At 39.3% G+C, this 26892-nt stretch overlaps 1 protein-coding gene across 3 annotated transcripts in view; it reads right to left on the bottom strand.

The window, feature by feature from the left end:
• Window positions 1–26892, bottom strand: part of ZFAND3 (zinc finger AN1-type containing 3) — a 221084-nt gene that overhangs the window by 37009 nt on the left and 157183 nt on the right. For all 3 annotated transcript variants that reach the window (XM_067564757.1, XM_067564758.1, XM_067564759.1), the window contains exons 5-6: window positions 21933–21998; window positions 1042–1212 (exon numbers count right to left, since the gene is read on the bottom strand). In XM_067564757.1, the coding sequence (XP_067420858.1) occupies window positions 1042–1212; window positions 21933–21998 (237 nt within the window). The remainder of the gene's footprint in view (window positions 1–1041; window positions 1213–21932; window positions 21999–26892) is intronic.

The raw sequence follows: 26892 nt of genomic DNA, 5'->3' as shown, positions 1-26892 counted from the left end.
AGAGTGTATTGGTCCACATCCCACAGGTGCCATTGTGTGTGCAAGTCCTCTGAGTACACTATTGCCGTATCACGGCATTATGGAACAGCTAAACAGACTTCACCAAAAGTACGAATATCAACAGGATTAGACAGCGTGGGATGCAGGAAGCACAAACTTGGTTAATACACGGTTGTGTCATGAAAAAAATGACAATGCAGATAAACTACCATGTGTTTGTTCTAACAAAGTCTAATGAGTGTATTGCAAATTGATTACAACAAACACTATTGTATTTGTATGGATTAGACATTAATTTCTCCTCATGGTGTCTACCCCCATTCATCATTATTCTTAAAAAAACCCACCCAAAAAACAACCCATTTATATGTAATATTACAAGTTCCAAAGTCCAACTGTTTTAGAGCTGTCTGAATGAGAAAAGTTGGTGGTCGACATGGGCAATAGCATCTCCTTTCCCCACACCAAAACTGAAATAGCCGAACCATTTCCTCAACTTTTGGAAAAGTCTCCTTTGGGTTGACATCAAACATAGAAACATTCAGTGCAAAGGAAAGGGTTTTTTTGGCAAGTTACAGATCCATCTAAAGATACGATTCTTATACAAGGAGAAAGGACTGTCTGGTAATTTACACACAGGACAGAGGAAGACCTGTGTTTCCACTTCAGGTTCTGCAGCAGACTTTGGTGTGATCTTCAGCAAGTCAATTGACCTTCTCTGTGCTTCCAGCTTCTACAGCTGTAAAGTGGGCATAATATTCATCTACCTCGCAGAGAATTATGAAACTACATTCATTAATGCATGTTAAATGGTTTGAGATCCTTTAATTGAAGGCTCTACATAAGGACAAACCATTAGTTGAAACTAGTCTGGCAATATTAACTGTAACTTTTGCCACCAATGAAAGCTAGATCCTCTCTCTCAAATTTACCTTTAAAAGGTCTGAATATGATGGCTACATTTTCCCATCCATGCAATGGTACCTATTATCATTCTGTCTGAAAAACTTAATTTTAACAGTATCGACAACCAGTACTTACCACAGCGACATGATCCCAGTTCCTGCTGTACTAGCTCCAGTTTTGTTTGGCACTGGAAGCACCTGCGTCTGCTCTTCTGTTTGGATCGACTGCTTTCCTCAGGCCTGTCATTACTGTCCTCCACTAGCCGTGGCCGTTTCACGGGAGAAGCCTCGCTCTCCGACTGTGAATCTGTCGTATTCAGAATAAACATTTTGGGAAAAAGTTAGAATCTCCTTTTTGAGGTTCTGCTCTGGAAAGATTAAAGGTATATTACTTTCACCTGGGGGCACTTGCAAACAGCATGTTCCTTCCTGCTCTGTTGTATATACACATTCTTTAACAGTCACCAACTAAGGGAGCAGTCATTTTTGTTCCCTACAAGGACCTCTCCTGGCTCACAATACTGAATATAAAATGAACTGGATAACTCCTCCCAGCCATGGCTTGGTTGTGCACAGACATGTAGCGCGTACACAGTCCTAAACAATTGCAAGCTTCATTTTTCATCTCATTTAGTTTCTCCTCCATGACTTTATTCCCCCATATACAAGCCAACTGAACAAGGCTTCTGATGAAAGACAATAGAAAGAGAGTTCAGCCTATTTCCTGACTGGATAGAGTAGAGGTTTTAAGGCACAGTGTGCTAGCTGTAACTCTGAAAACTGAAGGCAGCACACATACTGTGCCTCCCCATCTCTACAAGGATAACAATCTAAATGTAAATGATTACACACCACCAAGATAAACTAAATCCAACTTCTTCATGGATGCTATAGATTTAAAGCACTTCTGGATTCTCTCTTTAAACTAGCCACACAATACTACTTCCATTAATAACCTTATTTTATATAAATTTCCTCAAATAAGAAAATGTGGGGAGGAAAAAGAAAATGTGCTACTCTTAGAGAATATAAATCAGCAGATTCTGCGGTTGCTAATTTATCTATCTTAATAATGAGAAGCTAATTAATTATCTGCACTTGACATTGTCGTACCACAGTGACTGGCATTATAGAAAATCCAAGATAAATGGATCCAACTCTCAAACCTGCCATCTTGCCTGTGGGATGCTCTTCACAATACCAAATTCCTTGAGGCTAAAAAGATTAGGTAAGCATTTGTTTCAGATAAGATAGAGCAGGAGAAGATTCTTGATGGGAGTTCAGGATTTAGAGAGAAAGGGTGTTCTCAGACACGATGGCTTTCCTCCCAATATTGTAAGATTCTGAGGTACCCCTTCCCACAGGCCTTGAAACAAAAAGTAACTCCTCCTTCTTCCATTTCATTTCTGCAACCAGAGTCCCCCTTGATTCAACGCACACCTCCTCAGAAATTAACTTTTCCCTGCAACAGAACAAGGCTTTGTTTCCAAAAAAGTACATTAAGTGGACAATATTTTGAGGAACAGTTCTGCTGTAACATTAAAGACCAGCACTGATGGGAAGGGGAAAAAAAAGCTAATTCAACAGTGCTGTTGCAGCAGAACTAAGTCTCAATCACTTCCTGAAAGGTATTGTAAGTGGTTTTGTCCCATCTACATTACAAAGTAAACTGACTGCAGTACTATTTCAAGGAGATCCACTGCTGAAATCCAGTATCAAAATGAATCAATATCCTAGTTTAGGATGGCATCTGGAAAAAATCCATGTTACTGTAGTGACACTAATTGTAAAAACATACATGCAGCAATACAGAATAAATATGCCTTCCTGGTAGGACCCTGGCCTAGTAAACAGCTTTATTTTAAAATGCTATAGCATGGTTCACTATGATAATGGAAAATGTGTTTAATGTGTTGTATTAGCTAAACCAATTTTTAAAATAAAGTTTACATCAGCAAGAATATTTTTAGGACCAAATTCAATGCCCTGTGCCTTGCCAGAACACCCTGTAAAGAGGTGAGGAAGCGAATCATCACCCAAGTGACAAAGCCATTCTGCAGAATTAGCACAACAGCTTAAACGGTTAGCCACATCCTTGTTATTTCTCATATTGATTACTATTAACCTCCTCTCTGGTTTCCTAGATATCCATATTGTGCCTCTTCCCAGCCAATCGGTCCGAAATGCATCAGCCATCGTTATCTCATCTAATTAGACGTCCCCTCTTGTCCACAACATACAGTTTAAACTACTCTACTCTTTCTTGTCCTCAAATGCCTATATAACTCTTCTCCTATCTCCATTTCAGATCTTGTCTCATATGGTTCTCCCTAACTCTTTTACTCCACTAAGAGAGCCATCATCCATTTCCTCTGCGTAGCATCCAGAGGTGCCTGCCTCCTAGGCCAGTGTACAGGGCACCGACCGTTCATCCATATTCCACCCAACAATTCACTTCTGTGAGGCCCAAAAATGAAAAACATATTACATCTAAATACATTTACCTAAAGTGATTCCTTCTGGATCTCTAAATGCATCTGTTTTTCTGTGTCAGTCTTTTTAATCTGTTTTGTACAGCTCTAAGCACATGGCTGGTGCTTAAGTTATAAATAAATATAGGACTCTAGTAACCCTCAGCATATCATGTGCCCCCTCTCTGTGCACTCAGATACCACAATGAAGAAGGCCATGAAAGAATCTAGAAGGGAAGCAGGGAAAATGGATGATGGATCTTTGTAGTTATGGATGCACTGCCACTTTACCTCAAACCACCCCCATGCAGCAATGCAGAAGTTACATGAGAAGGGCCCTTTGCACAGTCTCCAAGAATCCTAACTCAGCCATACTCCAGAGCAGCAGCAGACCTGCATCAATTCCACTGCCTTCAGTGTGCCTAACAGCATTAGGGTGGCAGCTGGGCATACTGGATTTTGAGGATAATAAATCTGATGTGATGGGAGTATTCCTTTCCACAGGAACAGTAACCCTGTCAATACTGTTAATAACGAAGTATACTCCAGTACACATCTTCACTGCTACAGCTGGGAGAAACAGGAACTATACCACCTGCCACCTACTCATCACTCAAATCAACATTTACCTTGCCGTTTCCGAATGGTTAACCTCACACACATCTTTGCTCTGAGAAAAACAAGCCATTCTGGTTCTTCTCAGCAGTCAACTTTGCATTTTAAATTAAGTTAATGGAACAAATAGTGGTCTACTGGATTATTATGAAGTCTGCATGAGAAATTCAAGTCCATGTGCCAAGCAATGTCTAATTTAGTTAATATAGCCATGTGCCATGGATAGGCTCCCCCTAAATTAGATAAACAGCTGCCCAGGGTCAGGCTAGCAACAGTATAATTAACTACATTCAAATATTTAATTATACATTTCCTGATGATTAGTAAATGACTAATTGAATATACAGATAAGATGGCTCATATAAGCCTTTTAGATGCATGTATCTTCCTGGATTGCTTAGTTTAAACAGTATTTTGTTAGCACACAGAGTTGCTTAGCCTAATTTTAAAGGACAGTAGCAAATTTCTCAATTATCTGATTACTTAGAATTTATATTGAGTATTACACATGCTCAAATATTGTACAAAAACAAACTAATCCTCATGACATAATGCAATGCAGGGATACACTAGCCCCACTTTACAGATGAGGAAACTGAGGCAGGGAGATAATGACTTGCCCACACAACAAGTGGAAGAGTTGACATTAGAATTCAAAATTTTGACTCAACTCGGTGTTCATTCCCCCACATCACTCTGCCTTCCAAAAGATTAAAGTAAAACATATATTGAAACCCTGCAGCAGCAAAGTATAGGAAATGGACAATGAATGGAAATAGTTTATATATAATTTTAGTGTCAGGTTAGTGAAATGCAGGACACATATGCTCAACAACATGACAGAGGAGCTGCAGGAATAGGATAAAACTTATGAAGTCACAGAATTCAAAAATAAATTCTAATTACAAGCAATTAAATAATCAACAAGTGCCACAACAAAGCGGATGCTTTCATATACTGACGTTCTTACAAAACAAGCTGGCATATGACCAACAGACGGGTGATTTATATATATTTTTTTAAATGCAAGTTTTAATGCTCATTTTGAAGGTAATTTGCTCCTACTTCTAACAGCTTGGTGAAGAAAGGGAGAAGAGAGCTTTCTGTTTCTTCATTGCAGGTGTAAAAATACAAAACCTTATTCTCGTGAAGGAAGGGAAAATTAAATAAATAATTTAGAGTTAAGCCAACCCCAAGATTTCATGAGGAGCCCCTTCTACCAGAGTAACACGTCACTCTGTCCCCCACTTCACTAACTGCAACTCCTTATTTAGAGCTGGAAAATAGGTTTTTTTTTCTAATCTACCTCTTCTAAGTATGCAGATTCTTCTAATTGTAGCTTCTTGTCAAACTCATCTGAAAGTGAGAGAAGGTTGGTAATTTAGTAGAGCAAGTTTTAAATTGGAGGGTTGAGTAGAAACAACAAATAGAGCAATGTTCTTAAAAATTCTGTTTGGTCTCCAATAGAAACTCACATTTGTTTCTTACTGTCACAGTTTTTGTCTTCATTACTTGTGTTCTCCCGCCCGTAATTTCCAAATAAATTGTGTCAGAACTGTCGTAACTGAATCCCAGCCTTCTAGTCACTCTCTTACCGCAGCAGAGTTTGCAGCCCGCACACACATGGCGTCACTGACAATCACTGTGGCTCTTTCCTGACATTGCCGCGGAGCTGTGAGCCCAGCAGAGAGGGGAGTGCTTGGAAAATGCAGAAGGGATGAGGGAAGAGAAGGGAAAGAAGTAGCAGAGAAAGGAAATCCCTTCCCTTTCTGCTTCCTTTCAAGAAAGAGATGAATCTGTTTAATCTCTAGCTTCATGACAGCTTTTGAGGCACTCAATCAGGTTTTTTTTTTTTTGAGCCCATCACATTCCAACAGATTGACATTTATGATCCCAACTGCCTGTGCAAACATCAGTAAGAGCAATAATTAATGAACCCTCACACATCACCGCCATCTCTCTTCAGACCATTTAAAAAGGAGTTTAAGTTGTTAAAACCTATGTCCATGAAGAACCTCACATAGTCACAGGTAAAAAACACTAAGGAGATTTTGAGATATATAGGTAGTTTTCTCGTTTTTAGCTAGTCTGTTTTTAGATGTGGGATTATACATTCTCCTGATATGCTGAACTACACATTAGCAATGTCTAAGAAGAAACAGCCTGATTACCTGATTTTTACTATTGCATTTGCCAGAATCTTTCCCCCCCCCCCCCTTTTTTTTTTTAAATAAACCATATCCTATATTTCAAGTGAAGCTAAAGTTAACAACACAGCTATTTAAAATAGTATTTGCTTATTTGCTGCTGCAATGAAAGTTCAACAGTTCAAGGGGGCTGGAGCATAGCAAAAATTGTAGCTATTTCCCGACAACTCCCCTGACCATTACCTTCCTTTGATAGGATTATGACAAAAGTGAATTATTTTGAAACTCTGGTAATTCCCACCCAACCAGAATGTGCATTTTGAAAGTGGATCAGAAATCCTAGTGTTCAACTCCTTGGTATTGTTCATTTCAGTAAGGAACCAATTTACTTTGCGTTTCCCTAGATTTCTATGAGACCTATTTTCACAGGTTTTCCCCATGGAGTTGAGGCGTTCATGTCAGAGTCCTAGGGGTCTTATCCTATTTCACTCCCTATAGATCCATGTCACACTGGTTGAGAAGTAGAGGAAATTCCTTTTAAAGCCCATCAGGGCTGCTTTTAATATGTTGGGGAAGTCAAAGTGGCAATTCTAGATGGAGGGGACACTTAAGCAATATGGGGCACTCCTTTTCACCTGGGTTGAATTTACCATATCTACATAGCATTTATATTAGCTCATCTTCACTGCCTATTTGAAGTAGAAAGGCTGAATCGGTGACCCTTCAGGTATTTGCAAAACAGATGGTTGTCATGAACAGATTTCTGACTAAAAAATAAAGCATCTTCTGTTAGACACAAATATCATCAAGTTAAACAATGGCTGTAAAGATACAGAAAGTTATAAACAAATGAAGTAATGGCCTTTTATTCTACTTCTGTCCCCCTTGTCAACAACTCATTTGCACCGGTCTGATAGGCTCCTTTTAAAAATAAATCATCCCAAAGTAGTACACCACACATGCCTGGTGATGGATCTACTTTGGCAATAGTATAATATTTGGTGATACAGGGTGAAATCCATTTGGAGAGGTCTTGAGAGGAGAGGGCGCGGCCTCGAGTGTGTTCTGCTATTGTAGGAAAGAGTCTGGGCAAAGCTTGAAAGGTATGGGTGCAGTGGAGATAAAAGGCCAGTACACAACAGACATCGAGGGAGTGTAATATGCATTCCCTGATGGAGGAATGTGTTTTGGGTAAAAGACTGGGAGATGGATTACTTGGTTGAGATGGAAGGGAGAGGTCACCTTCTGGAGAAACTTGGAATGGAATCATAGGGAAATCTTACCCTTGTGGTAAGTTTCCTGATCTGAGGGAAGGTGCTAAGGAGACTGCAGAGGAATCGAGCAGTAGTTGGATGGCTAAAGGCAGAGAAGCCATCTACCAGCGGGAGGAAGGCGCTGATTGCTGCCAGGTGGACCCTAATGGAGGAGTGGCCAAGACCCAAGTGGTGAAGGTCCAGTAGATGATCTAGGATAGTTGGTATACACACACCATCGGCTGGGTGGTGGTTTTAGATGCCCATTTCATAAATTGATGCCATTTAGCCTGATAGCAGGCTCTGGTGGTAGGGCATCAGCTGTGGATTAGTACATTCTGCACTGGCATGGAACATAGGATGTCTATTCATGAGCCCCATCCAAATACCAGGCCATGAGATGCAGAGGGTGTGGGTTGAAATGGCGGATTTGGCCCTGCTGTTGTGTGAGGAGGTCTCTAAGGAGGGGAAGATGGATTGGAGGATTGGTGGAGAGTTGAAGGACCTCTGTGAACCAATATTGGTGGGGCCAGAAGGAGGCTATGAGTATGAGGACTGTGCGGTCCCTTTTCACATTGTGGAGGACTTGTGGGAGGAGTGGGATGGGTAGAAAGGTGTAATGAAGCCTGAGTGTCAATTGAAGGAGAAAAGCATCTCCTTGTGAGTTCTGCCCGAGGGCTCCCCTAGAGCAGAAGAGGGGAAGCTTGTGGTTGGTTGTTGTTGTAAATAGGCCCCTTCAGCATGCCCCACTGATAGAAGATGGAGCGAAGAATGGGGTAGTGGATCTCCCACTCGTGATTGCGGTGGAAGAAGCAGCTAAGTGTATCTGCTAGAGTGTTGTCCATGCCTGGTATGTGGATTTATGTATATGACTGCCGTCATATTGTCAAAGAGAAGCAGCACGTGTTTGGAATGGACAAGGGGAAGAAGTGCTTGACAGGCATGCTGGACCACTTGTAGCTCCAGGATACTGATGTGCATCCTTGCTTCTCTGGGGTCCACAGGCCCTTTGCCAATTGACCATGGATGTGAGCACCCCAACCGAAGAGCGAAGTGTTTGTGGTAAGGGTGGTTTCTGGCACAGGGCGTTGGAAGGAGGTACTCGCCATAACCGTGGACGGGTCATATCACTGCACTGGGGAGTTACCACCATGGATGGGAGGGTAATTTGTTTGTTGAGGTGATCCCTCTGTGGGTCGTACACCAGGTGTAGCCACAGTTACAGGCTGCTCATATGTAGGCATGCATATGGGGTAATATTGGTGCATGCTGTCATGTGTCCCAGGCGTGAAAGGCAGTATTGGACATGCATGTGGGGGCAGTGCAGTAGGCGTGTGATGATGGCTTTGAGAGTGGCAAATTGGTTTTCGGCAGAAAGGCTCAGGACACACAAGAGTTCAGGTAAGCCCCTATGGATGTTAGCTCTTTGGTAGGGACAAGAGTGGACTTCTCCTCGTTGATACAGATATCCAGACTGTCGAGGAGTTGCGTAGTGTTCGGCTAGTGTTCAGAAGGCGTTCGCAGGATGATGCCACCAGGAGCCAAACATCTAGATGTGGGAATAGATAGAGATCCAGGCATCGCATGTGAGTGGTGACCCCTGCAAAGACCTATGTGAACACATGAGGTGCAGTGGCTATGCCAAATGGAAGAACCCGGAATTGGTAATGGGTGTGTCCCACCGTGAATCAGAGGAAATTGCAATGGGTGGGGTGAATGTCCACATGAAAATAAGCATTCACATCAAGAGCCGCGAACCAGGCCCCAAGTTCGGAGATTTGTTGGAGAGTGACTACACAGAAATGGAATTTGTGGATATTTCTGTTCAAAGCCCTTAGATCCAGGATGCGGTAAAGATACCAAAGAAAGGAGGGGACAAGGAAATAAGGGGAATAGAACCCATGGTCCTGATAATGGTGCAGGACCTTTTCTATGGCTCCTTTTATGAGGAGTGAGTTTGTTTCCTTCTGTAAAAGGTCCATTTAGGACCAATCTGTAGATCTGTCTCATTGGAGGTGGTGGAATCCCCATTACCTAGGGAAGTGGTGGAATCTCCATCTTTAGAGATTTTTAAGCTGTGGCTTGACAAAGCCCTGGCTGAGATGATTTACTGAGGTTAGTCCTGCTTTGAGCAGAGGGTTGGACTAGATAACCTCCTGAGGTTCCTTCCAAATCTAATATTCTATGATTCTATGATGTCCCTGATATACAATATCTAATACCCACTGATTGATGGTAATCTTGCTCAAGTTGTGGGCAAATAGAGCAAGACGGACTCTGAATGTCGAGGGGTGTTGGTGGAAGGTGGAGGTGGTAGTGGTGGAGGTGGACAAAAATCTGGGTCTCTGGGAGCATTGGCGGTGGCAAGGTTGTTCCTGTTGGCACAGGGGGTATGGTTGGTAGGAGGGTCGAGTGAGATATTGGTGTCGGAAAGGCTGTCTGTTTTGGTATCGGGCAGGGGCCAGTGCATAGAGACCCAATGATTGAAGTGTGGTTCTGGAGTCCTTTAGTGAATGCAGGCTCTCATTTGTCTTGTCACTGAACCAGATTCTATGCTTCACTTAAGACTAAATCAGTAATTGCCTCTTCTCATGTGGGTTCCAAGATAAGATGTAAACAATATAACCAAACAATTCTACTCTAAGAAAAAATTTTTAAACCTAAGAAACCCCAAAGACACCTACTTCAGTGACTTTAATGGCTTGTCTACACTTAAAATGCTACAGCGGCAGAGCTGTACTGCTGCAGCTGCACCCTTGTCGCACTTCAGTATAGGCACTACCTATGCTGACATGAAGTATCTCCCATTGGCATAGGTAATTCACCTCATTGAGAGGCAGAAGCTAGGGTGATGGAAGAATTCTTCAGTTGAACTAGCACTGGTCTAGAGCTGGGGTCAGATCAGCATAGCTACATTTCTTAGGGGTGTGGATTTTTCAGACATAGACATAAGCTATACTGAAGTAAATTCCTAGTATAGACCACGCCATAGACGCATGGTTAAGCTCTCATCAGACTATAGCAAAGTCGCAGCTGCATGTGTCATTTTAATTATGCCTGCTTGTGAATCTGCATTTTTATGTACTGTTTTTTCAAACATACTTTTTCCTACAACTTCAGGTAAAATGAGCCTTGTTAACATCCTTTTCTTCTGACTTGTGCCTACAGAAGGCTGTACAACTGGCTGGGAAGAAAAAGTGTAGTTGGCTGCTGACTAAATTAAGATACCCTAGAGAAAAAACTTTTTTTATACAAGTCTAAATCAATGGCATGCTAGAATAGTATGCCAATGAAAATAGTATATGTATACATGAATGAAAATATAATACAAAATGCAATACAGACATCTTTAAAATAGCATGGTACATTGATTTGAGAAGTAATATGTGACTACTGAATTAAAAAATAATGCATTCATGTGCACATAGGGGCAGAGTTAAGGTTATGTGCATGAACTTGAATTTTTTTTTTTACTTTTAAGTACTTAATTTTGAAACCTTAATATTCTTATTTTTTTTAAAAATATACATATATCACTAATTTCCATTGTGCTTTGCAGAAACACAGGAAGATGAGGACATTATCTTTTAAATTTAGATGGTAAGCTTCTCAAGGTAATCATGAAAGGATGATAATTTGTGGAGGGGAAATGGCGAGAAGACAAAACCAAAGGGAAAAAAAAATTGTAAACTGCAGATTTCTTCCTCCCTTCCAGGAGTTTGCTTTGCTCTCTCCCCATACCCTGAGCAAGAAAGAAAGCGTATTGTACTGGAACATAATTTAACAAGGTTGTTACCATCACTCTAATGAAATTAAACAGACCAATCTAAATCCACTATGCAAAATGAATTAAATGAAGGTGGTAAACAGCAGAGTGAAAAATAAATTAGATATTTAAAACTCTTTAAATATTTATCTAAGGTAAGGATTAGTAAAACTTAGTGAAAAATATTTTAACTTCATGGTATTCCTTCAAATGTTAATAAATTTTGTCAAATTTGTTTGCTTCCTAATATTGTTGAACAATTGTGACATCTTACAGAGGGCTCCTGCACTACAGTTTGTTTTGTGGAAGTGGCATTCTCCCCCAAACCACCATGCACTTTCATTGGTGTCATGCCTGTCTTTAGTCTGGCAATGTTAATTTCTTATTTTTACTTATACACCCAGTTAATGCAGTCACTGTGCATGTTCAAATGTAGTCAGGAACCTGTGTTACAGAGCAGCTTCGATGGATTAATAGAGGGATTTCAGTTAGGTTCAATGTGTTATAAGGCAATGGTCACCTGAATTGTTGCTAGCTGAAGAAAAGCTTGACCTTGTTTATAAGCAAGAACAGTCCAATTTACTCTGGCTCTCTTCCCAAATCACCTGACAGCAAGGAGGCTGTGAACCTCTAGAGCCAAAATAGCTGATCTGTTTATGAATGTGGGGGAAGATGGAGAGCCTTCTCAAACATTCAGTCTAGCACCAGCTGTCTGTTGTCTGTTACAGGTGTGAGCAGCTGAGGTGCTTGTCTAAAAACAGCTGCCAGCTGTAAACCCATGCACTTATAGTAACAACAAGTGATTGGCAGATACCATGCTGGGTTTGTGATGACCCTTGATCGTTTTGGGCTATTTATCCAGTATAGAAATTCCATGGTAATCCAGGGAGGTTAAAGGAAGTTGTTACAGCAGGGAATTTGAATGCCATGTGACCCTTACATCCAGCTTATCAGCAAAGCAGATGTATTTTGAAGCAGCTGCTCCAGACAGTGACATCGCATCAGCTATTGGAAGGCTAGAAGACATCTTTCTACTCAAAAAAACTGAACTATTAGCTTCTCAAAAACATTTGATAGATGCCAGTGAAAAAATGATAAAATAACCTGTAGAGATTTATTTTTCCCCCACTCATAAAACTTAGTATTTTAGTGCTCAGAACAATTGAAACCCTTCTAAAAACAAAAATGCCATAACGCACTAGATCACAAAGCAGTTTACAGAAAGTCCAGCTCACAGGAGGGGTGCTAGTGAGGTTTAAGGAATGAGAATGACCTATGTCATGGAAAGTGTTCAAAACAGGTAAGGCAGGACAAGTGCAAGAGTGACCCACAAATGTAGAGCGCTCAAAGAAGAGGCAGAGCAGAGACTTGAGAAAAGTGATGGAGTAAGGAGAGGGGAGGATCTGAAACCATACAAGTAGAATGGTGGAGAGCTCAGAAAAGCAATTGGATGCAATCATATATATCCTGTGCATCCCATCCATCTGTAGCATTTAAAAAATACGAATCACTGTAAGACCTAAGCATATTTACATATTCATATGGTCATTAACCTCTAAGGATAGTACAAGAAACAGTGGGCTTAAATTGCAGCAAGAGTGGTTTAGGTTGGACATTAAGAAGTTTTTCCTTAACTGTCAAGGTAATTAAACACTGGAATAAATTGCCTTGGGAGACTGTGGAATCTCCATCATTGGAAGTTTTTAGAGCAGGTTAGACAAACTCCTGTCAGGGATTGTCTAGACAATATTTAGTCCTGCCTTGAGGGCGGGGAACTGGACTAGAAGACCACTCAAGGTCCCTTCCAGTCCTACAATTCTACGATTCTATATATAAACAGGAGTCCATGTTATTTAGCTTGTGTAGGCACACAAACCACTGGCCAACAATGTACATATAATGTGGGAACTTTTAAAACAGTCAACAGTGGCCTAACTGCTTCCCTTGAAGTCACTGAGAGAATACCTATATTTAGTGAAGCATTCACATGTTGTACTAACTGGAAAGAATAGATAAACAAACTGTAACATTACAATTCTCAAGTGCTCTCAAGTTTACACAAACAAGCAACTCCTCCCTGCTTCAAAATACTGAGTTCTATGTGTAACTCATCCATGTCCATACCAATCAGAAAGTGAACAGTATTCAAAGAGCTGATTTTTCAGACTAATCATAATCCAAACAAAGGTTCTGGATAGATGCTACTCCTTACAGTATTGTGTATTTTTTGTTTTTTTAATTCATACATTGATTCCGCACCCCATCCCCTACTGGAATAAAAGGATTTCCAAGGCTAAACCATTGATGCAGAAAAGGAGGAGCTGTGAAAAGCTATTCTGATTGCTACCGAGCAAACACTTTTGCATTGTCTCTTCGAAATATGGTTTGTGAATATCTATAGAACAGATGACATGTTCCTATTGACAGCAATCTTGCAATGAGAGATTGTCATTCTATGAGTTGCTGTCTCTCAATAATGTAAAGGGAAAAATTATAAATAATATACATTCATAAATGTATAAAAATATAAACTCTTCCTTTTTGATAAAAATTCTACTTAATGTATTTCCAATCAGTATTATCTTAAAATCATGTTCTCTCTGGGTCACTTTGCTTTTCTGTGGTACTATCCTTAGGAAAAGCAGCAGACTTTGTTGTGAGATGCAGAGATGTTACTGTAGACAGAGCTTACAATTACAGACATTGCAGTAAAACAGAAATCAAGGTTTTTAATGAAAAATTGACACTCCATTTTGAAGAGAGACACCTGGGGAGCATCAACACTGATTTACAATGAAGAGGCCAGTTATGTGCTAGAGGAGAGATAGAACAATGAAACTGAAGTTCAGGGAATATACAAATGTATGGACTTTGTTTTGACTTGTTTCACTCCTGGTTATTTATTAAATGTTGCACACAGTCTTAGTTCAGTCTGCAGTTGCTCCCATTAGATTACATTTGATATGCTAATTTATGGGAGTAGGAATGGGGATGGAGGTGGAGTAAGGAAGGGGGAGGCTTACATTGTAGATGCTTTTGTGTGTGTCATTAGAAAATGGGACAATTTTTAAGTTAGACTCTAAAGCATGCAGAGAGCAGCATACAGCGTAAATGTTGGAAATTGTACACATCACATAATTTGATTAAAGAAACCGGAGAAAGAATACCCCACATATGAAGCGTGTAGTTTGAGGGATCTCTATCATTAAGGCTCAACACAATGTCAGCTACTTCCAATCCCTTCCAATGAAGGAGCTAATAAGCCTAGGACTCCCATTAAACAGATTTCCAGAAGACTCCAAGATTACATCTGTATATTTTGAAGGGTCTCATTGAAAATTAATTTCTAAATGGAAAATAGTAAAAAGCTGTTACTTGGAGGTCTGTGCAGCTCTCCGCAATCATTAATCTTAGATTCTGAAGCTTTAAGCAAGAGCCAGATAAAACCTTTGGGACAATGTACCCATGTTAGAAGTACAGCAATTAGCTTCTATATTGTACACACTTTAAATTCAAACACAGTACTAGAAGAAGCGAAAGATAAGCGTCACCTTTTCTAATGATTCCAAGATAGTTACTTAATATTTAACTATTAAAAAAAAAAAAAACAAAAAAAAAACCAACACTCCAGCACACTAAAATATCTAATTTAAAATGATAAAGAGCTATATTTCTCTATATTTTCTTAAGCCCACTGTTAAGAGAGTTATCATTTCAGATCTGGACAGATAATCAAGCTGCTGCTTAATAACTGCAGCACTCTGTGGTGAAATCAACTCAATCCCCTTCAGGCCGACAATAGCGGAGTCCCTGATGGATTTTTTCAGTCGGATATTGGCCGTGTTCAAGTTAACGACTCAAGGACTCTTTGCTACGTTCTTTATTTTGCAGTGCTAAGGCAGCCAAGACAAATTAGCCCAATCTGAGGTAAAAGCAACCCCTAAGCTACCCCAATCTTGTACTAATATATATTTTTAATAAGTTTTGGAAAAGGGGTATAGGTGGGAAATGGATGACATGCAACTCTAATTCCCCTGTCCCTTGAATAAATGGAGATGTGGTTTATTTAAAATTCTGAGCTGTAGTTCTGCTATTTGGGAATAGCTTTCTGAAAAGTCTGTGGGTGGATATGGGTAATGAAACAGAGAATTCGGAACTGTGGGGAGCATAAGGCCAAATAAGCTTTTATACCAGAATATACTTGTATTCTTTAAAAATAATTATACAGCTGTAGTGGAAGGCTAGTTAATTGAACCCATAGAAGCATTAACTATTCAGACAACTAATCTCAATATGAAATCCCCCATGGCAGTGTTGTAAGTTTAAATTTTCTGATTTTAACCATGACATTTAAGTTTATTGGGTAGCATCCACTTCTCTTTTTCAATAGATTAGATAAACTATGTTGTGGCAAAAAAAAATCAGTTAACACAAAGATGATGTCATATCTGGATTTTAAGTGAAAAATGTGATAGTCTCAAATCCTACAAACTTCATTTATACTGCCTTGGATAGGAACCCTGTCACATGGATTGAAGAAGACCTAAAGGACCATAAAAAGCGTAATGGGAAATGGCAATGTCGAATTGGGGCACAATGTTTAGTGAGGTGCCATACAGGTTAGTCTTACCTTTAAAAAAAATTATCTAGAAGAGGGGAAACCAGCAACATGATTCAATTACTGCAAAATCCGTTTCTCTGGCCTTGACAAAAGCAATGTTGCCCTGCTCAGATCATTTAGATTGCTCCTGCAAAGATCATTCTCCTAGCCTGTTGCTTTGACCATGTCATCCCTCTTTTGCATCCCTCCACCAGCTTCCCCTTCTCTGTCTCATCAAACATAAGCTGCTTGTCTTCACTCTCAAGGCCCTTCCTGGCCTATCTCCCTACTTCTCTCTCAGCGTCAATATGTTGACTCCCACACCAATCAGCCCATGATGCCAACCTCCATCACCACTTGCTAAATTTTCAAACCAAGACCTTCATGCTTCCTCCTGTGATGCCCCTCACTCTTATGGGGCACTCCCCTAAACATCCACCTCATTATCATCAATCAAATCTCCCAAAACTCTCCTTTGCCATAATACTTGCCAAAAAAATTGGCAATGGTTAGGCTTCTGATGAGCAGAGATCACTGCCCATCATGCTGATCACTCTCTCTCTCTTTTTATTTATAGTATCCTTAATGGGTAGCTCTGATGGCTTGATAAGAAAAAGGTGCTGTTTCTGGAGTGGAGATTATCAGCATGTATTACAGAAACACCTCCAGTGCGTGCATTGTGGGCATAGCTTTATGGCATAGAAATGAAGGGTGGAGCTTACACAAAGGAAAACAGGGGCCCCGCAGTGATGATAAATCTTTGGTTCTTTTGGCCATTTCCCTGCACTTGGTGAAAGAACCACAGGAAGAGAATAATGGAGAACCAACATGCAATAAAAATTAAAAATTGAAAGAGAGCTCACAGGAAATGCTGATTATGAACAGACTAAGTTTCCATTAATATCTTGGTTTAATGTACTTCAAATAAGACCAGTGGGAGATCTACAAGTCCTCTTGTCCCAATATCTCCCGAAGGTGAAGGATAATCGATACCCATTTACTCTGGGGCTTTATTGGGTAGGGGAGAGAGGAACGCTAGAGTGTTCTCACTTGCTACCATGCTGCTGCATGCTCTTTCATTACTAAATGTTATTTTTCATTGCACAAAGAAGAATGACTGTTCAGGAGCAAACTGTGTGAACGACTAGTACCTGAAATATCAGGATGCTTGCAAACTTCTCTTTAGAATCTAGATAGTGAAGGCTAATTTCAAAGGCATTATTTCCTCTGCAGCTTTTCTGAGGAGGTCACCCATCACAAAGGTCTATGAGATTTCAATGGAGGTGAATGATCAACGATCAGAAAAAAAGGCTTTTTTCTGAATATTGTAAAGTATCAGGTGCTTGCTTCCATGCTCTTAAAACAGTGGCTATTACTGGAGAGCTTTTAGTTTCCATAACTCAGGGCTTGTCTGCATCATGACTTAGTTTGCAGCAAGCTGGGGTGTAAATGGACCCCTCTGTACGAAAAGTTCCTTAGTGCTCTTTGATCTTTCCAACTTTGAAATGGGAGTAGATCAAAGAGCACTGAGGAACTTTTAGTGTGTGGGAACAGTTACCACATGGACACTTAGTACATGGCAGGCAAGTGAAGAGTAGATTTAATACCTGTTTACCTGGAACTAAATGTTTGTGTGGACCAGCCTTCATGCAGTGGCAGCTGCTCTTTGCACATTACCATCACTAGTAGGAATCATTTTCCCTGCTAGTACAATATAGGTTAACGTACAACTTATCTCTTTGGGATTTCAACTACACTGGCTAGGGATCAAGTCCAGACACTGCATCATTTAGTCTAGAAGAAGATTCAGATGAAATTCTCAGACATGGTCAGCCATACATTGCAGGTAGCAGTTCTGAAATCAGTTTACTTGTAGGTCAAAATTAAACAAGAATATGCTTATGATGCTGCTGAAATGACATCCTAAAATTGTGGCAGTAGATGTTTAAAACTGTTTACATGTCTATTACAGTATTTACCATTAGGATTTTAATCTACAATAATCATAAAAGGATTTTCAAAATGCTCTTAGATACAAACCTCCAAAACTAATGCAAAGTATATGTGCAGCGAACGTCAAACCACCTTTTGGCAGGAGAGGAAACTGATCTATCTGTCCAGATAGATATGGGAATATAGAACAGATAATACAACTCATCTCAGAAATAGGCAGCAAGATGAGGCAGTAAAATCCCATCAACATACATCACACGATCATGGTACAGTGTCATCTTCCAGCCTCTATTAGCCCTCACTGCATCAGTGCAAGTCCCAGACACTTTATCCTGTTTATAATTGCTGATGAGCAGTAATAAGGCCTCCATGCCTCAGCTCCCGTCCGTTCCACTTCAGCACCCACCTATTAGGTAATAACTTTTATTTACAGCCTTGCTTGATGCGCTGTTCTATTAGTACAGCCGAGAACTGAGCAGGGTAAAAAAGTGTCTCTAATGGGCACTATTATTGCCAGGACTGGGAGATTTATAATGCAGCTCTGTGGCTGTTCTAGCATCATATTCCTTCTCGTGAGAAGGCTCTAGGAAGGGTTGGATTACTAACACAGTGCCCTCCAACAGTCAAACACTAAAGAGCACCTTAAAGAGCACCTCAAAGGTCAATTGGAACAACAACAAAAACCTCTCAAAGTTGTTTTTATAATAAAAAAAATCCCTCACTAACCTTTTTTATATTGTTAGCTCAGACACTTTACCACTGCAGGGCAATAGAATATCTAATTAATGGTAGACCAGAGCTTTTTGTCCTTACTAGACACGTAAGGGATGATAAAAAGTGATCATAAAAACCAAGTTTCAGCCATAGCCAAAGCACCATTCATTTGACTGGCATTTCCACACTGTCTGTGCTAACAGCTTCCAACAGTTGTCATCTCATGTAATATGGGCTCAATCCTGCAAGGTGCTTAGCATTTTGGCATTGATCTAGCAAAGCACTCAAGCACATGTCTAAATTTAAAGCTCAATGCCAGAGTGCTCTGCATCTTTTACGACTGAGCCCCAAAACAAGGAGAAACATGCAGCATGCTCCTAAAACTGCAATCCTATACCATAAGAGTACCACCTAACACACAAAATAAAGTTCTGATACTATGGCTCCAAGACAAAACTACAAGTCAAGTGCACATATATCTTCAGATAACATGAAACTCCTTGGTTTCCATGAACCACCCATGAGAAGTGGCACTTACAAACACATCAACTTTATGGATCAAGTCTGTGGATTGATTGTATCATTACTGCATCTGAATTGTTTCTGCTGCACTCTTTTTTAAAGCACAATTAAGAATTAGCAGAGTGCACTCAAGGAGTTCCACTGACCTTTCCAGAAAATCTTTAAATTGTATGAAAATGCTTTAAAATCCAGCTGTTACAATTTACATATTAAGTCTTCTTAGAATTATATAGCAGAAGAGCAATAAAATCCTTGTATGCTATTTAATAGTGTACTTTCATGACACAGGCACGGGTATAAATAGGGTAAAGATGCCAAACTGAGTTGAACAAGCCTTACTGCAATAATGCCGGCCATTAATCCTGACATTAACTCTAACCGATAAAAAAGATAAATTAAGATACATTAAAAAAAAACATTCAGCAGACCAGAACTCAACATCTTTTCTACACAATTCTTAGACCTCTGACTCACCAAAACCTTTAAGACATCACCACAGCCAGTCATTCTAAGACTTGTCATTCTTTTCTATCATAATTCTTGTCCTTTGAGCACACTTTAAGAGTATGAATACCTTTACAACCAGACCATCAGTTCTGGCAAAGGGAGAAAAACACTATTTGGTTTCATAATGTGACTTTTTGTCAGTGAGCTCCTCCAGAATCCAAGCTGACAAGTGCACCAGGTAAAAACTTTTCTCTTTAAAAAACACTTTCTTCCTTGTCTTGACAGGTTTATTATTTTGATCTTTCTTCAATGCTTACATTAAATGCTAATAAAATGTGAAAGGTTTATGTCTTCCTTAATATTCTCCTGATGGGAGACAGCATATTACATAAGTAGGTCAAATTTCTAATTTTGTCTCAAATGCCCATACTGCAGCCCTAAGGGAAAAGCTACACTTGAAGGGGGGGGAAAAACCACAGCTGAAATCACACCAAAACATTCTTCCATTAAAGCTCAGACCTGAGGAAACACAGGGTTCTTACAAAAGGAAGTATTATATACAAAGTGTAGTATTGACCAATATATAGTTTTTATCCACTGAACTAACCAACGTCCTAGGCATGAGCACACAAGTTGAAACATTACTACAGTGAGCTTGAATATAATGTGAAACATATGCCTAGAGTAGCCTTCTTATCATTCTACCTCTAAATCCCAGCTCAGATTAAGACTTATTTTTATTTATATATATTTATACAATATAAACAAACCGTATTATATATAAATAAACCTCTTTGTAACCCACACTACTATTAAATATCTATATTGAACTGGATTCCCAAACACTGACCCAGAAAACAGATCCATTTCTTCTTAAAGCACCACTGATAAAATTTGCCTGAAATTTAAGTTTGAAAAGGTAATTTTAACACTTAGAATTTTTTTAAATTAGTACAAGTGGTGCTTTAACAAATCAACATTTTTCTGTATTACTTGCACCGAAAGAGAATTGTTTGCAGCCCAGACCTTCCCACATTGTGCAAGAACTTGAGAACCTGAAACTGAAATTGACTAGGAACTGACTAGTTCATTTGCACTGTCTAACCTAGGAGAAATGTTAAAAGTAAGCAAAGCATAAATAGTGAGAAAAATTTGATATTTAAAATACTGATATTTTTGTGAGTAATTATGATTTTTATTTAGAAAAATGACCTTTTAACTCCTGGATAACAGACTCAGAAGACTGAAAGACTACAACTAAATCACACAGGCCCTGGCCAGTGAACAAAAGGCAACTTCAAAAAGAGGCTCGGGAAATATAAGAAAAATACAAACAATGCAAAACAAAATTTGCTTTACTCAATTGACTGTTATAGTCAAGGAGAGGCTGGTAACCCAAACAGCAAGTTCTCTTTGCATTTTTGTTCGTAGCGTCTAAAAGAATATTGTGTATGATAAATATACCAGAATAAAGGGGCCAAAATCTCTCTAGATTACTAGCACAAACAGGGAATAAGATAGCTACTGGGGAAAAAAGACCTTCATGTTTAATGGAACATTTTTCAACATGTCTAATAGTTCCATCTTCCTTAATCTTATCTAAGTAGATATTGCTTCTCCCATATGGCATGGCAAATTGTAATCTAATTTGCCATTATGCTAATTATGATCACATTTTTAATATTCACATAGTGCTTTTCTACTGTCATTTTTCAAGACCATCTATTCAGAAAGTTATTTAACCACCCTTCAATCTAAATTTTAGTTAAATATTACAATAGTTATTGTGTAAGGAAAACGTGCAGTTGATATTAGTTTGCACAGAGATACAGAGGCAAACTTACTTTCTTGTTTAGAAGCACATCACATCTAAATTGGACAGAAAAATCTTGATCTTTGATGACTAGAAGAGGGGGACCAGGTAAGAAAAAAAGGCAACAGTAGAAGTGCTTTGTCTTCGGTAATGACAAACTGAGAAATGTTTCCTGCAGGAGTCACTGCAGAAGAAGAATGCCCTAGTCCCTTAAAGGGGGAATCCTTAACTATGCTCAGTAATAGCCCCTATTCAGCAATCAGTACTGCTACACTAGTGGTTACACTTATATGTAGAGACAAAGGCATGCAAGGATTTGCAAAAACTGATCTAAACCAGGTTTACCCTAGGCTCAACTAATGCAAATATCAGTTTATCCTTGTATAGACTGTAAGGTCAATCACGAAGGGTGCAACCACTCTGCTCCGAAATTTTTTTTTTTTTTTTTTCTTTTAAAGTGGGACTGTCACAGGCCACATCTAAATTGGATTAAAGCAAACTCAAACTGGTTTATTTTTGTATGACTATGTCATGTTAATTTCAAAAGTTGTAAATGTATCTTCCTCCCTTTTTCATAATAAGCAACTACCATGATTGAGCGGTTACTCTTAACAGCAGTTCATCGACGTTTATTTTTCACTGTAATTCTCCTGGTACATTTACTACACTCGTTTGTAACTGTACAACTACATATTATGCAAAGCCTAATAGAAAAGGAAAACTTACCTGAGTCACAGGATCTTTTGGTTGGTGTGGTTAATGAGACATGAGGTGTACCTGTGCATGGCCCACCTGGAAAAAGAGAATAAAGTCAGTCCCAAAACACATTAATACCCAGCATTTGCCATCTTAATATAGATAAAGCAAATCAAAGTTATGTCTAGGGAGGTACAGGTACTGAAGCATGCACATGTCTTGGGAACTTATGGGTGTTGACAGTCCAGCATTCAGTCAGCTCAGTGTCCTCCACCCCTTCCTGCCCATTAAAATCTGAGCATGACTTGCAACTAAATACCAGGATGACAAGGTTTTTTTTAATATACGGTAAACATTTCATTAGAAATATCTTTAGAGAAATACGCTGGCAAAGGTGATTCTACATTTCAAAAAAGAGCTAGGATCTCCTATGGTTAATCCACACAAAAAACCCATGGCTCTTCTAAAGTCAGTTATATTATGCATTATGTTTCTATAGTGTTTTACATCCCAAAAGGCCTTTACAAGCAGGTCATGTAAATGGATGCAAGGTCATAGACTCTAATGAGTTGAACCTACTTACACCAGGCCTAGATTTTGTCCCATTTCTAAAAATCACTTCTCCCACCATGGGAATGTACTTTTCTTTGAGTGGAATGCAATAACTACTGAACAGCACACATCAAACTACTCAATAGTTTAGGATGGGAAGAGGGAACAGCAATTGAAACTGCTGGAAGAAGTTCTAGAGACAGAATGTTTACCTAAATGAAAAAAGTGTCATGGGATCATTAATCGCCACAAGTGGTCAAATCTTTGGGTTTTACATATAATCTAAACACAAGTATATACTACATTACCTCTCTGGACAAATTTTATTTTCAGGTTCTGGACTCTTGCCCACTCATCTGGTATTTGTTTGGTGGTAAATTGCTTTTAGGCTTCCTAGCATATTTCAACACGCATCATCATGGAAGAGCTCTCCAGAGATCTTGTTAAACTAACAACCCAATTCAGTATATTCACTGTATTGCAGTAAAGCACATATAGTTGAGTGAAGACAAAAATCGACAGAAAGCATAACTGACAGTAATAATACATTGTAGCTTGGATAATTGGATGATATTATACACCTAAAAACTGAAACTAAGTCTGGTCTGGTAGACTTTGGTGATTAAAATACCAACAATCCAGTGTAAAACAGGGGCTCAATATAAGCCTGGCTCCAAGTATTTGGATGTGCTGCTAACTGGGTCTATATCTGTGCTGCTCTGCAGTTCAAACTATAGGTGTGTGAACAGACATGCACACCAAAGCTCTGCACTGTAAATCCCCTATTTGGACACTGTGGGCGGGAAGTAAAAGGTTCTTAGTTCGTATTTACTATAGTCGTCTTCAAACAGCATTACATTAATGCGAACTAAGAATCTTTTAGTTTGTGCCCACAGCATCCACATGGGAATTATAATGCAGTGCGCACTGCTGTTCACATCTCTGTCGTCCAAACTGTGGGGTAGTGCAGCGAAGGCCTTGGTTTCTCATCCAATATTTGTGTGTCCTGAAGCACTGTTGCTAGAACAATGGAAACTAATTGTACCTTTCTCCTTTTTGTTTTATAAAAGGCAGCCTGAATTTCTGAAGTTTTAATTTTACTTGTTTTTACTACAGAAATATTAAATCTTGCTTGCCAACTCTGTTTATATTGCAAAAACTCATGGTATAACAACATTACAAAAGGTGAGAGAAATGTGGCCAACTGAGAGGGGAAGGCATTTTTAGTTAAGACCATCTACAACTCTGCCTGTTATGTTTAAACATCTGTTTAACTCAATCTTCTGAAAAACACTTGGGAGCAGAGTTCTCAAAAGATTTTAAGGTTTCAGAACCCAGCAGTTCAAATGAGGGAAGAAGCAGTTCCCACTTGAATTCCCTGGCCCTCCAAGGAGTCATCAAGCCGAAGTGTGGAAGACTAGTTCTATAGCACAATTTTTATTCCCCTTCAGTAGGTCACCTTTAAAGCGATTTCAAGGTAAATCAAAATGTAAATCTAACAAGACACTGCCAAGTTGAAATCATTTAAAAATTCAGATTCTTTACTTGTGTTTGACTTTGTTAGAATATTAAAAACGAAAATGTTTGATATCAGATTAATTTACACTATTAATTCTATTGTCCATGATGCCAAAAAAATAATTAATCTCATGTTTTGGAAAAGGAGATGAAGGATCCTCAGACAGAATTGACAACCATCTGAAGAGCCATTTACCAGCTGAATCAAGTGCTAGCACAAAGTTGCAATGTTTTGGATATTTAATATTGCAAAGGAATTTTTAGAAAAAATACCAAACATCTTTCTATTGGAAATATATAAAAACTTCAATTTTAGGTCTATTAGACCTGTCAGAGACCATTTTAAAGAGGAGGTGCACATTCATTGTTTACTTGTAAACAAGCAATGGTGTGCAGTTCTAGTGAAGTAATTCCTTACCACAAGTGTACTTGGGTCTCAAGTGAATTTTTTAAAAAATGTCATTTAGTTACATTCTTTCAATTTTCATAGACAGAAAATTTGATTGATTTTCTACAGTGATAGAGATCAACCCAGATTATTGTACAATAAAATATTTATATCAGGTGGGGCTCTCAGCAGCCAGTCAAATACAGGATTCTTATTTGCCATTTTTAAAGCAGAATAAATTGCATCTATTGCTCATTCTTTTGCATTTCCAGGAGTGTAATAAGAGTTTATTGCCTCATTAGATATTATGTTCAGATGGATATGATTTTTGTACTGCAGAGTAGTAGGGTTTCAATAACTAATAACTTGGGATTTGCATGCAAATACACCAGAGTGCCTCATAACCGATGAGGGTTGCATGCCCTTTGCAGCATTTTCTTCTACAGTTGTTTTTTGTTCCAGCATTAAAAGTAGTCATGCATGATTGCACATTGTGGGCTCGAATCTACAATTCTACGTGGAAACCATGATGTTGAATCCATTGTATTACTAACAACTAACTAAGAGATCTTTATGCTGTTTGAAATAGGGCAGTGGATTTTTCACTGGGCTGAAATTAGTACTGTTTGTGTAAAAAAATTAAGTTAGAGGACTATCCTCACGTATCTGCTACAAAAAGATTGGTTTAAGTTAACGTGTTCATTAAGTACCTAAATCTTAGTACATGGAATCAGTGCATGGCGTGTTTAACTATGGTTCACAAAATGCTCAATCAGTAGATGCATTGTGCACATGAAAGACTCCAGATGCCTAAATCCTAGCATAACCCAAATGACTGGAAACTGTTAACTGCTCTCCCTTTAAATGAAGCAGGTCCAAAGCCTTGTGCCAGAACAGGCGCTCCCAGGTTGGCCAATTAAGAGGACAGAGCAGCACCTGAGGCTATAAAGGATCAGAGAGAATGAGAGAGGTGGGAAGTTCCTGGAGAAAGCTGTAGGAGGTACCTGGGGGAAGGCTGAAAGCAGGTTTGCTGGTTGACCTCCTGACTTCAACCCTTTCTGGTTTAGGACAGCAACATGGGGAATTGCTTGCTGACTTCCAAGCTGAAGAGCTGGATCCAGAGGGCTGAAGCCAGAAGATCTGCAGAGGGGTTTGTCTGTTGACCTCACCAAGCTAGCCAGCCAGGGTCAGAAGGCTGAAGGCAGGGAAGCAGTGGAAGGGCCTACTTGCTGGTCTCTCTGAGAAGAGAGGTTAACGAGCAAGGGGAGTGATGGATGCTGCCTGGTGAAGATCAAACTCCCTGGACCGAGGTTGCAGGGGGTGTTTCTGGGAAGACCGAGTTTGCACTCCAGCTGGAAGGACCAGGGTGGCTGAAGAGCCCAGCTATGATGGAAGACACCAGACCATGGTATATGCTACGTCTAGACTAGATGTCATGGGATTTTACGGACCACATCACTGGAGATGATAAAGGGACTATGTTTGGTGACTGTTGTTATGGACTTTTGCACTATGTTTTTGTAATGAATTGACCCTAAGGAGGAGTATTTATGGAGGCAAGAAAGCCTATTATGGAGTCATCACGGGTCCAAACTGGGAAGTGGGATAGTAATCCTAGTGTTAGAGTGCCCAGCCGCAAGGCGGTGCTCGAAGCAATCTTTTTTTAAAAAAAAATCATGAGATTGGCTTAGAAATCGTGAGATTTTAAAGAATTTGGGTTCTTTTTATATGCCTTCTAGGGCTGGTTTCTTTGTTTTTTAAACAAAAGCTGAGCTTCCCTTATAATATGACTCCACGAGTTGGGGCTTCAAATATTGCAAGACTCACTATGAAGACACAAGAGTTGACAACATTATTGGGTTTGCACAGTCAGACACTCAAAATAAAAGGAGGGCAAGTACAGAAAAGCAGTTCTTCATATCCTTGAAAACACTAAAATACACACACACCCATCTTAATATAGCTGCAGCACCTGGTTATTTTTGGCTCCTGGTACCACTAGCCCTCTGTGGCTGCTATTAACATAGTGCACTAAAGACATCAGTTAGGAAAAATGGATTGTCAAGCAGTCAGCCAGCTAAAAATTGTCTGCAGCTCAGTAATCAAACAAACATTTCTCTACTAGCTTCTCTATAAAATATTAAAAAACATAAAAAATAGTTAATTTTCCTATTTCTTTTGCAGATTTATTACACCTTCAATATTCTCTCTTAATTAGCATGACATTTACATAACAATATAATTAATTTCCATCTACAAACACAGTGGACTAATTAGAAATGCATAATCTCTTTTAAATACCTTGTCAATTTCACTCCATCATAATCTGGTGATTAATTTACCTTTGCATAACTAAACACAGCAGTATGTCAAAACCCTACTTTCAGCCAAACAATTTTGGGCCTCAATATTAAAAATGAAGGTTAAAAAATCCAACAAAGTAAAATAACTAATGACTAGGGTTCTTGCTACAGTGTCCTTTCAAGTAGATAAAATACTGACGTCTGTATTCTTTTTTTGTCTGTCAACATC

The sequence above is a fragment of the Emydura macquarii genome, unplaced genomic scaffold (genome assembly GCF_026122565.2).
Source record: "Emydura macquarii macquarii isolate MOO-44397 ecotype Brisbane River unplaced genomic scaffold, CSIRO-AGI_Emac_v2 contig_2676, whole genome shotgun sequence".
NCBI lineage: Eukaryota > Metazoa > Chordata > Testudines > Chelidae > Emydura > Emydura macquarii.
The sequence above is the reverse complement of the archived record's forward strand: the minus strand, read 5'-3'. Positions and strand labels throughout refer to the sequence as shown.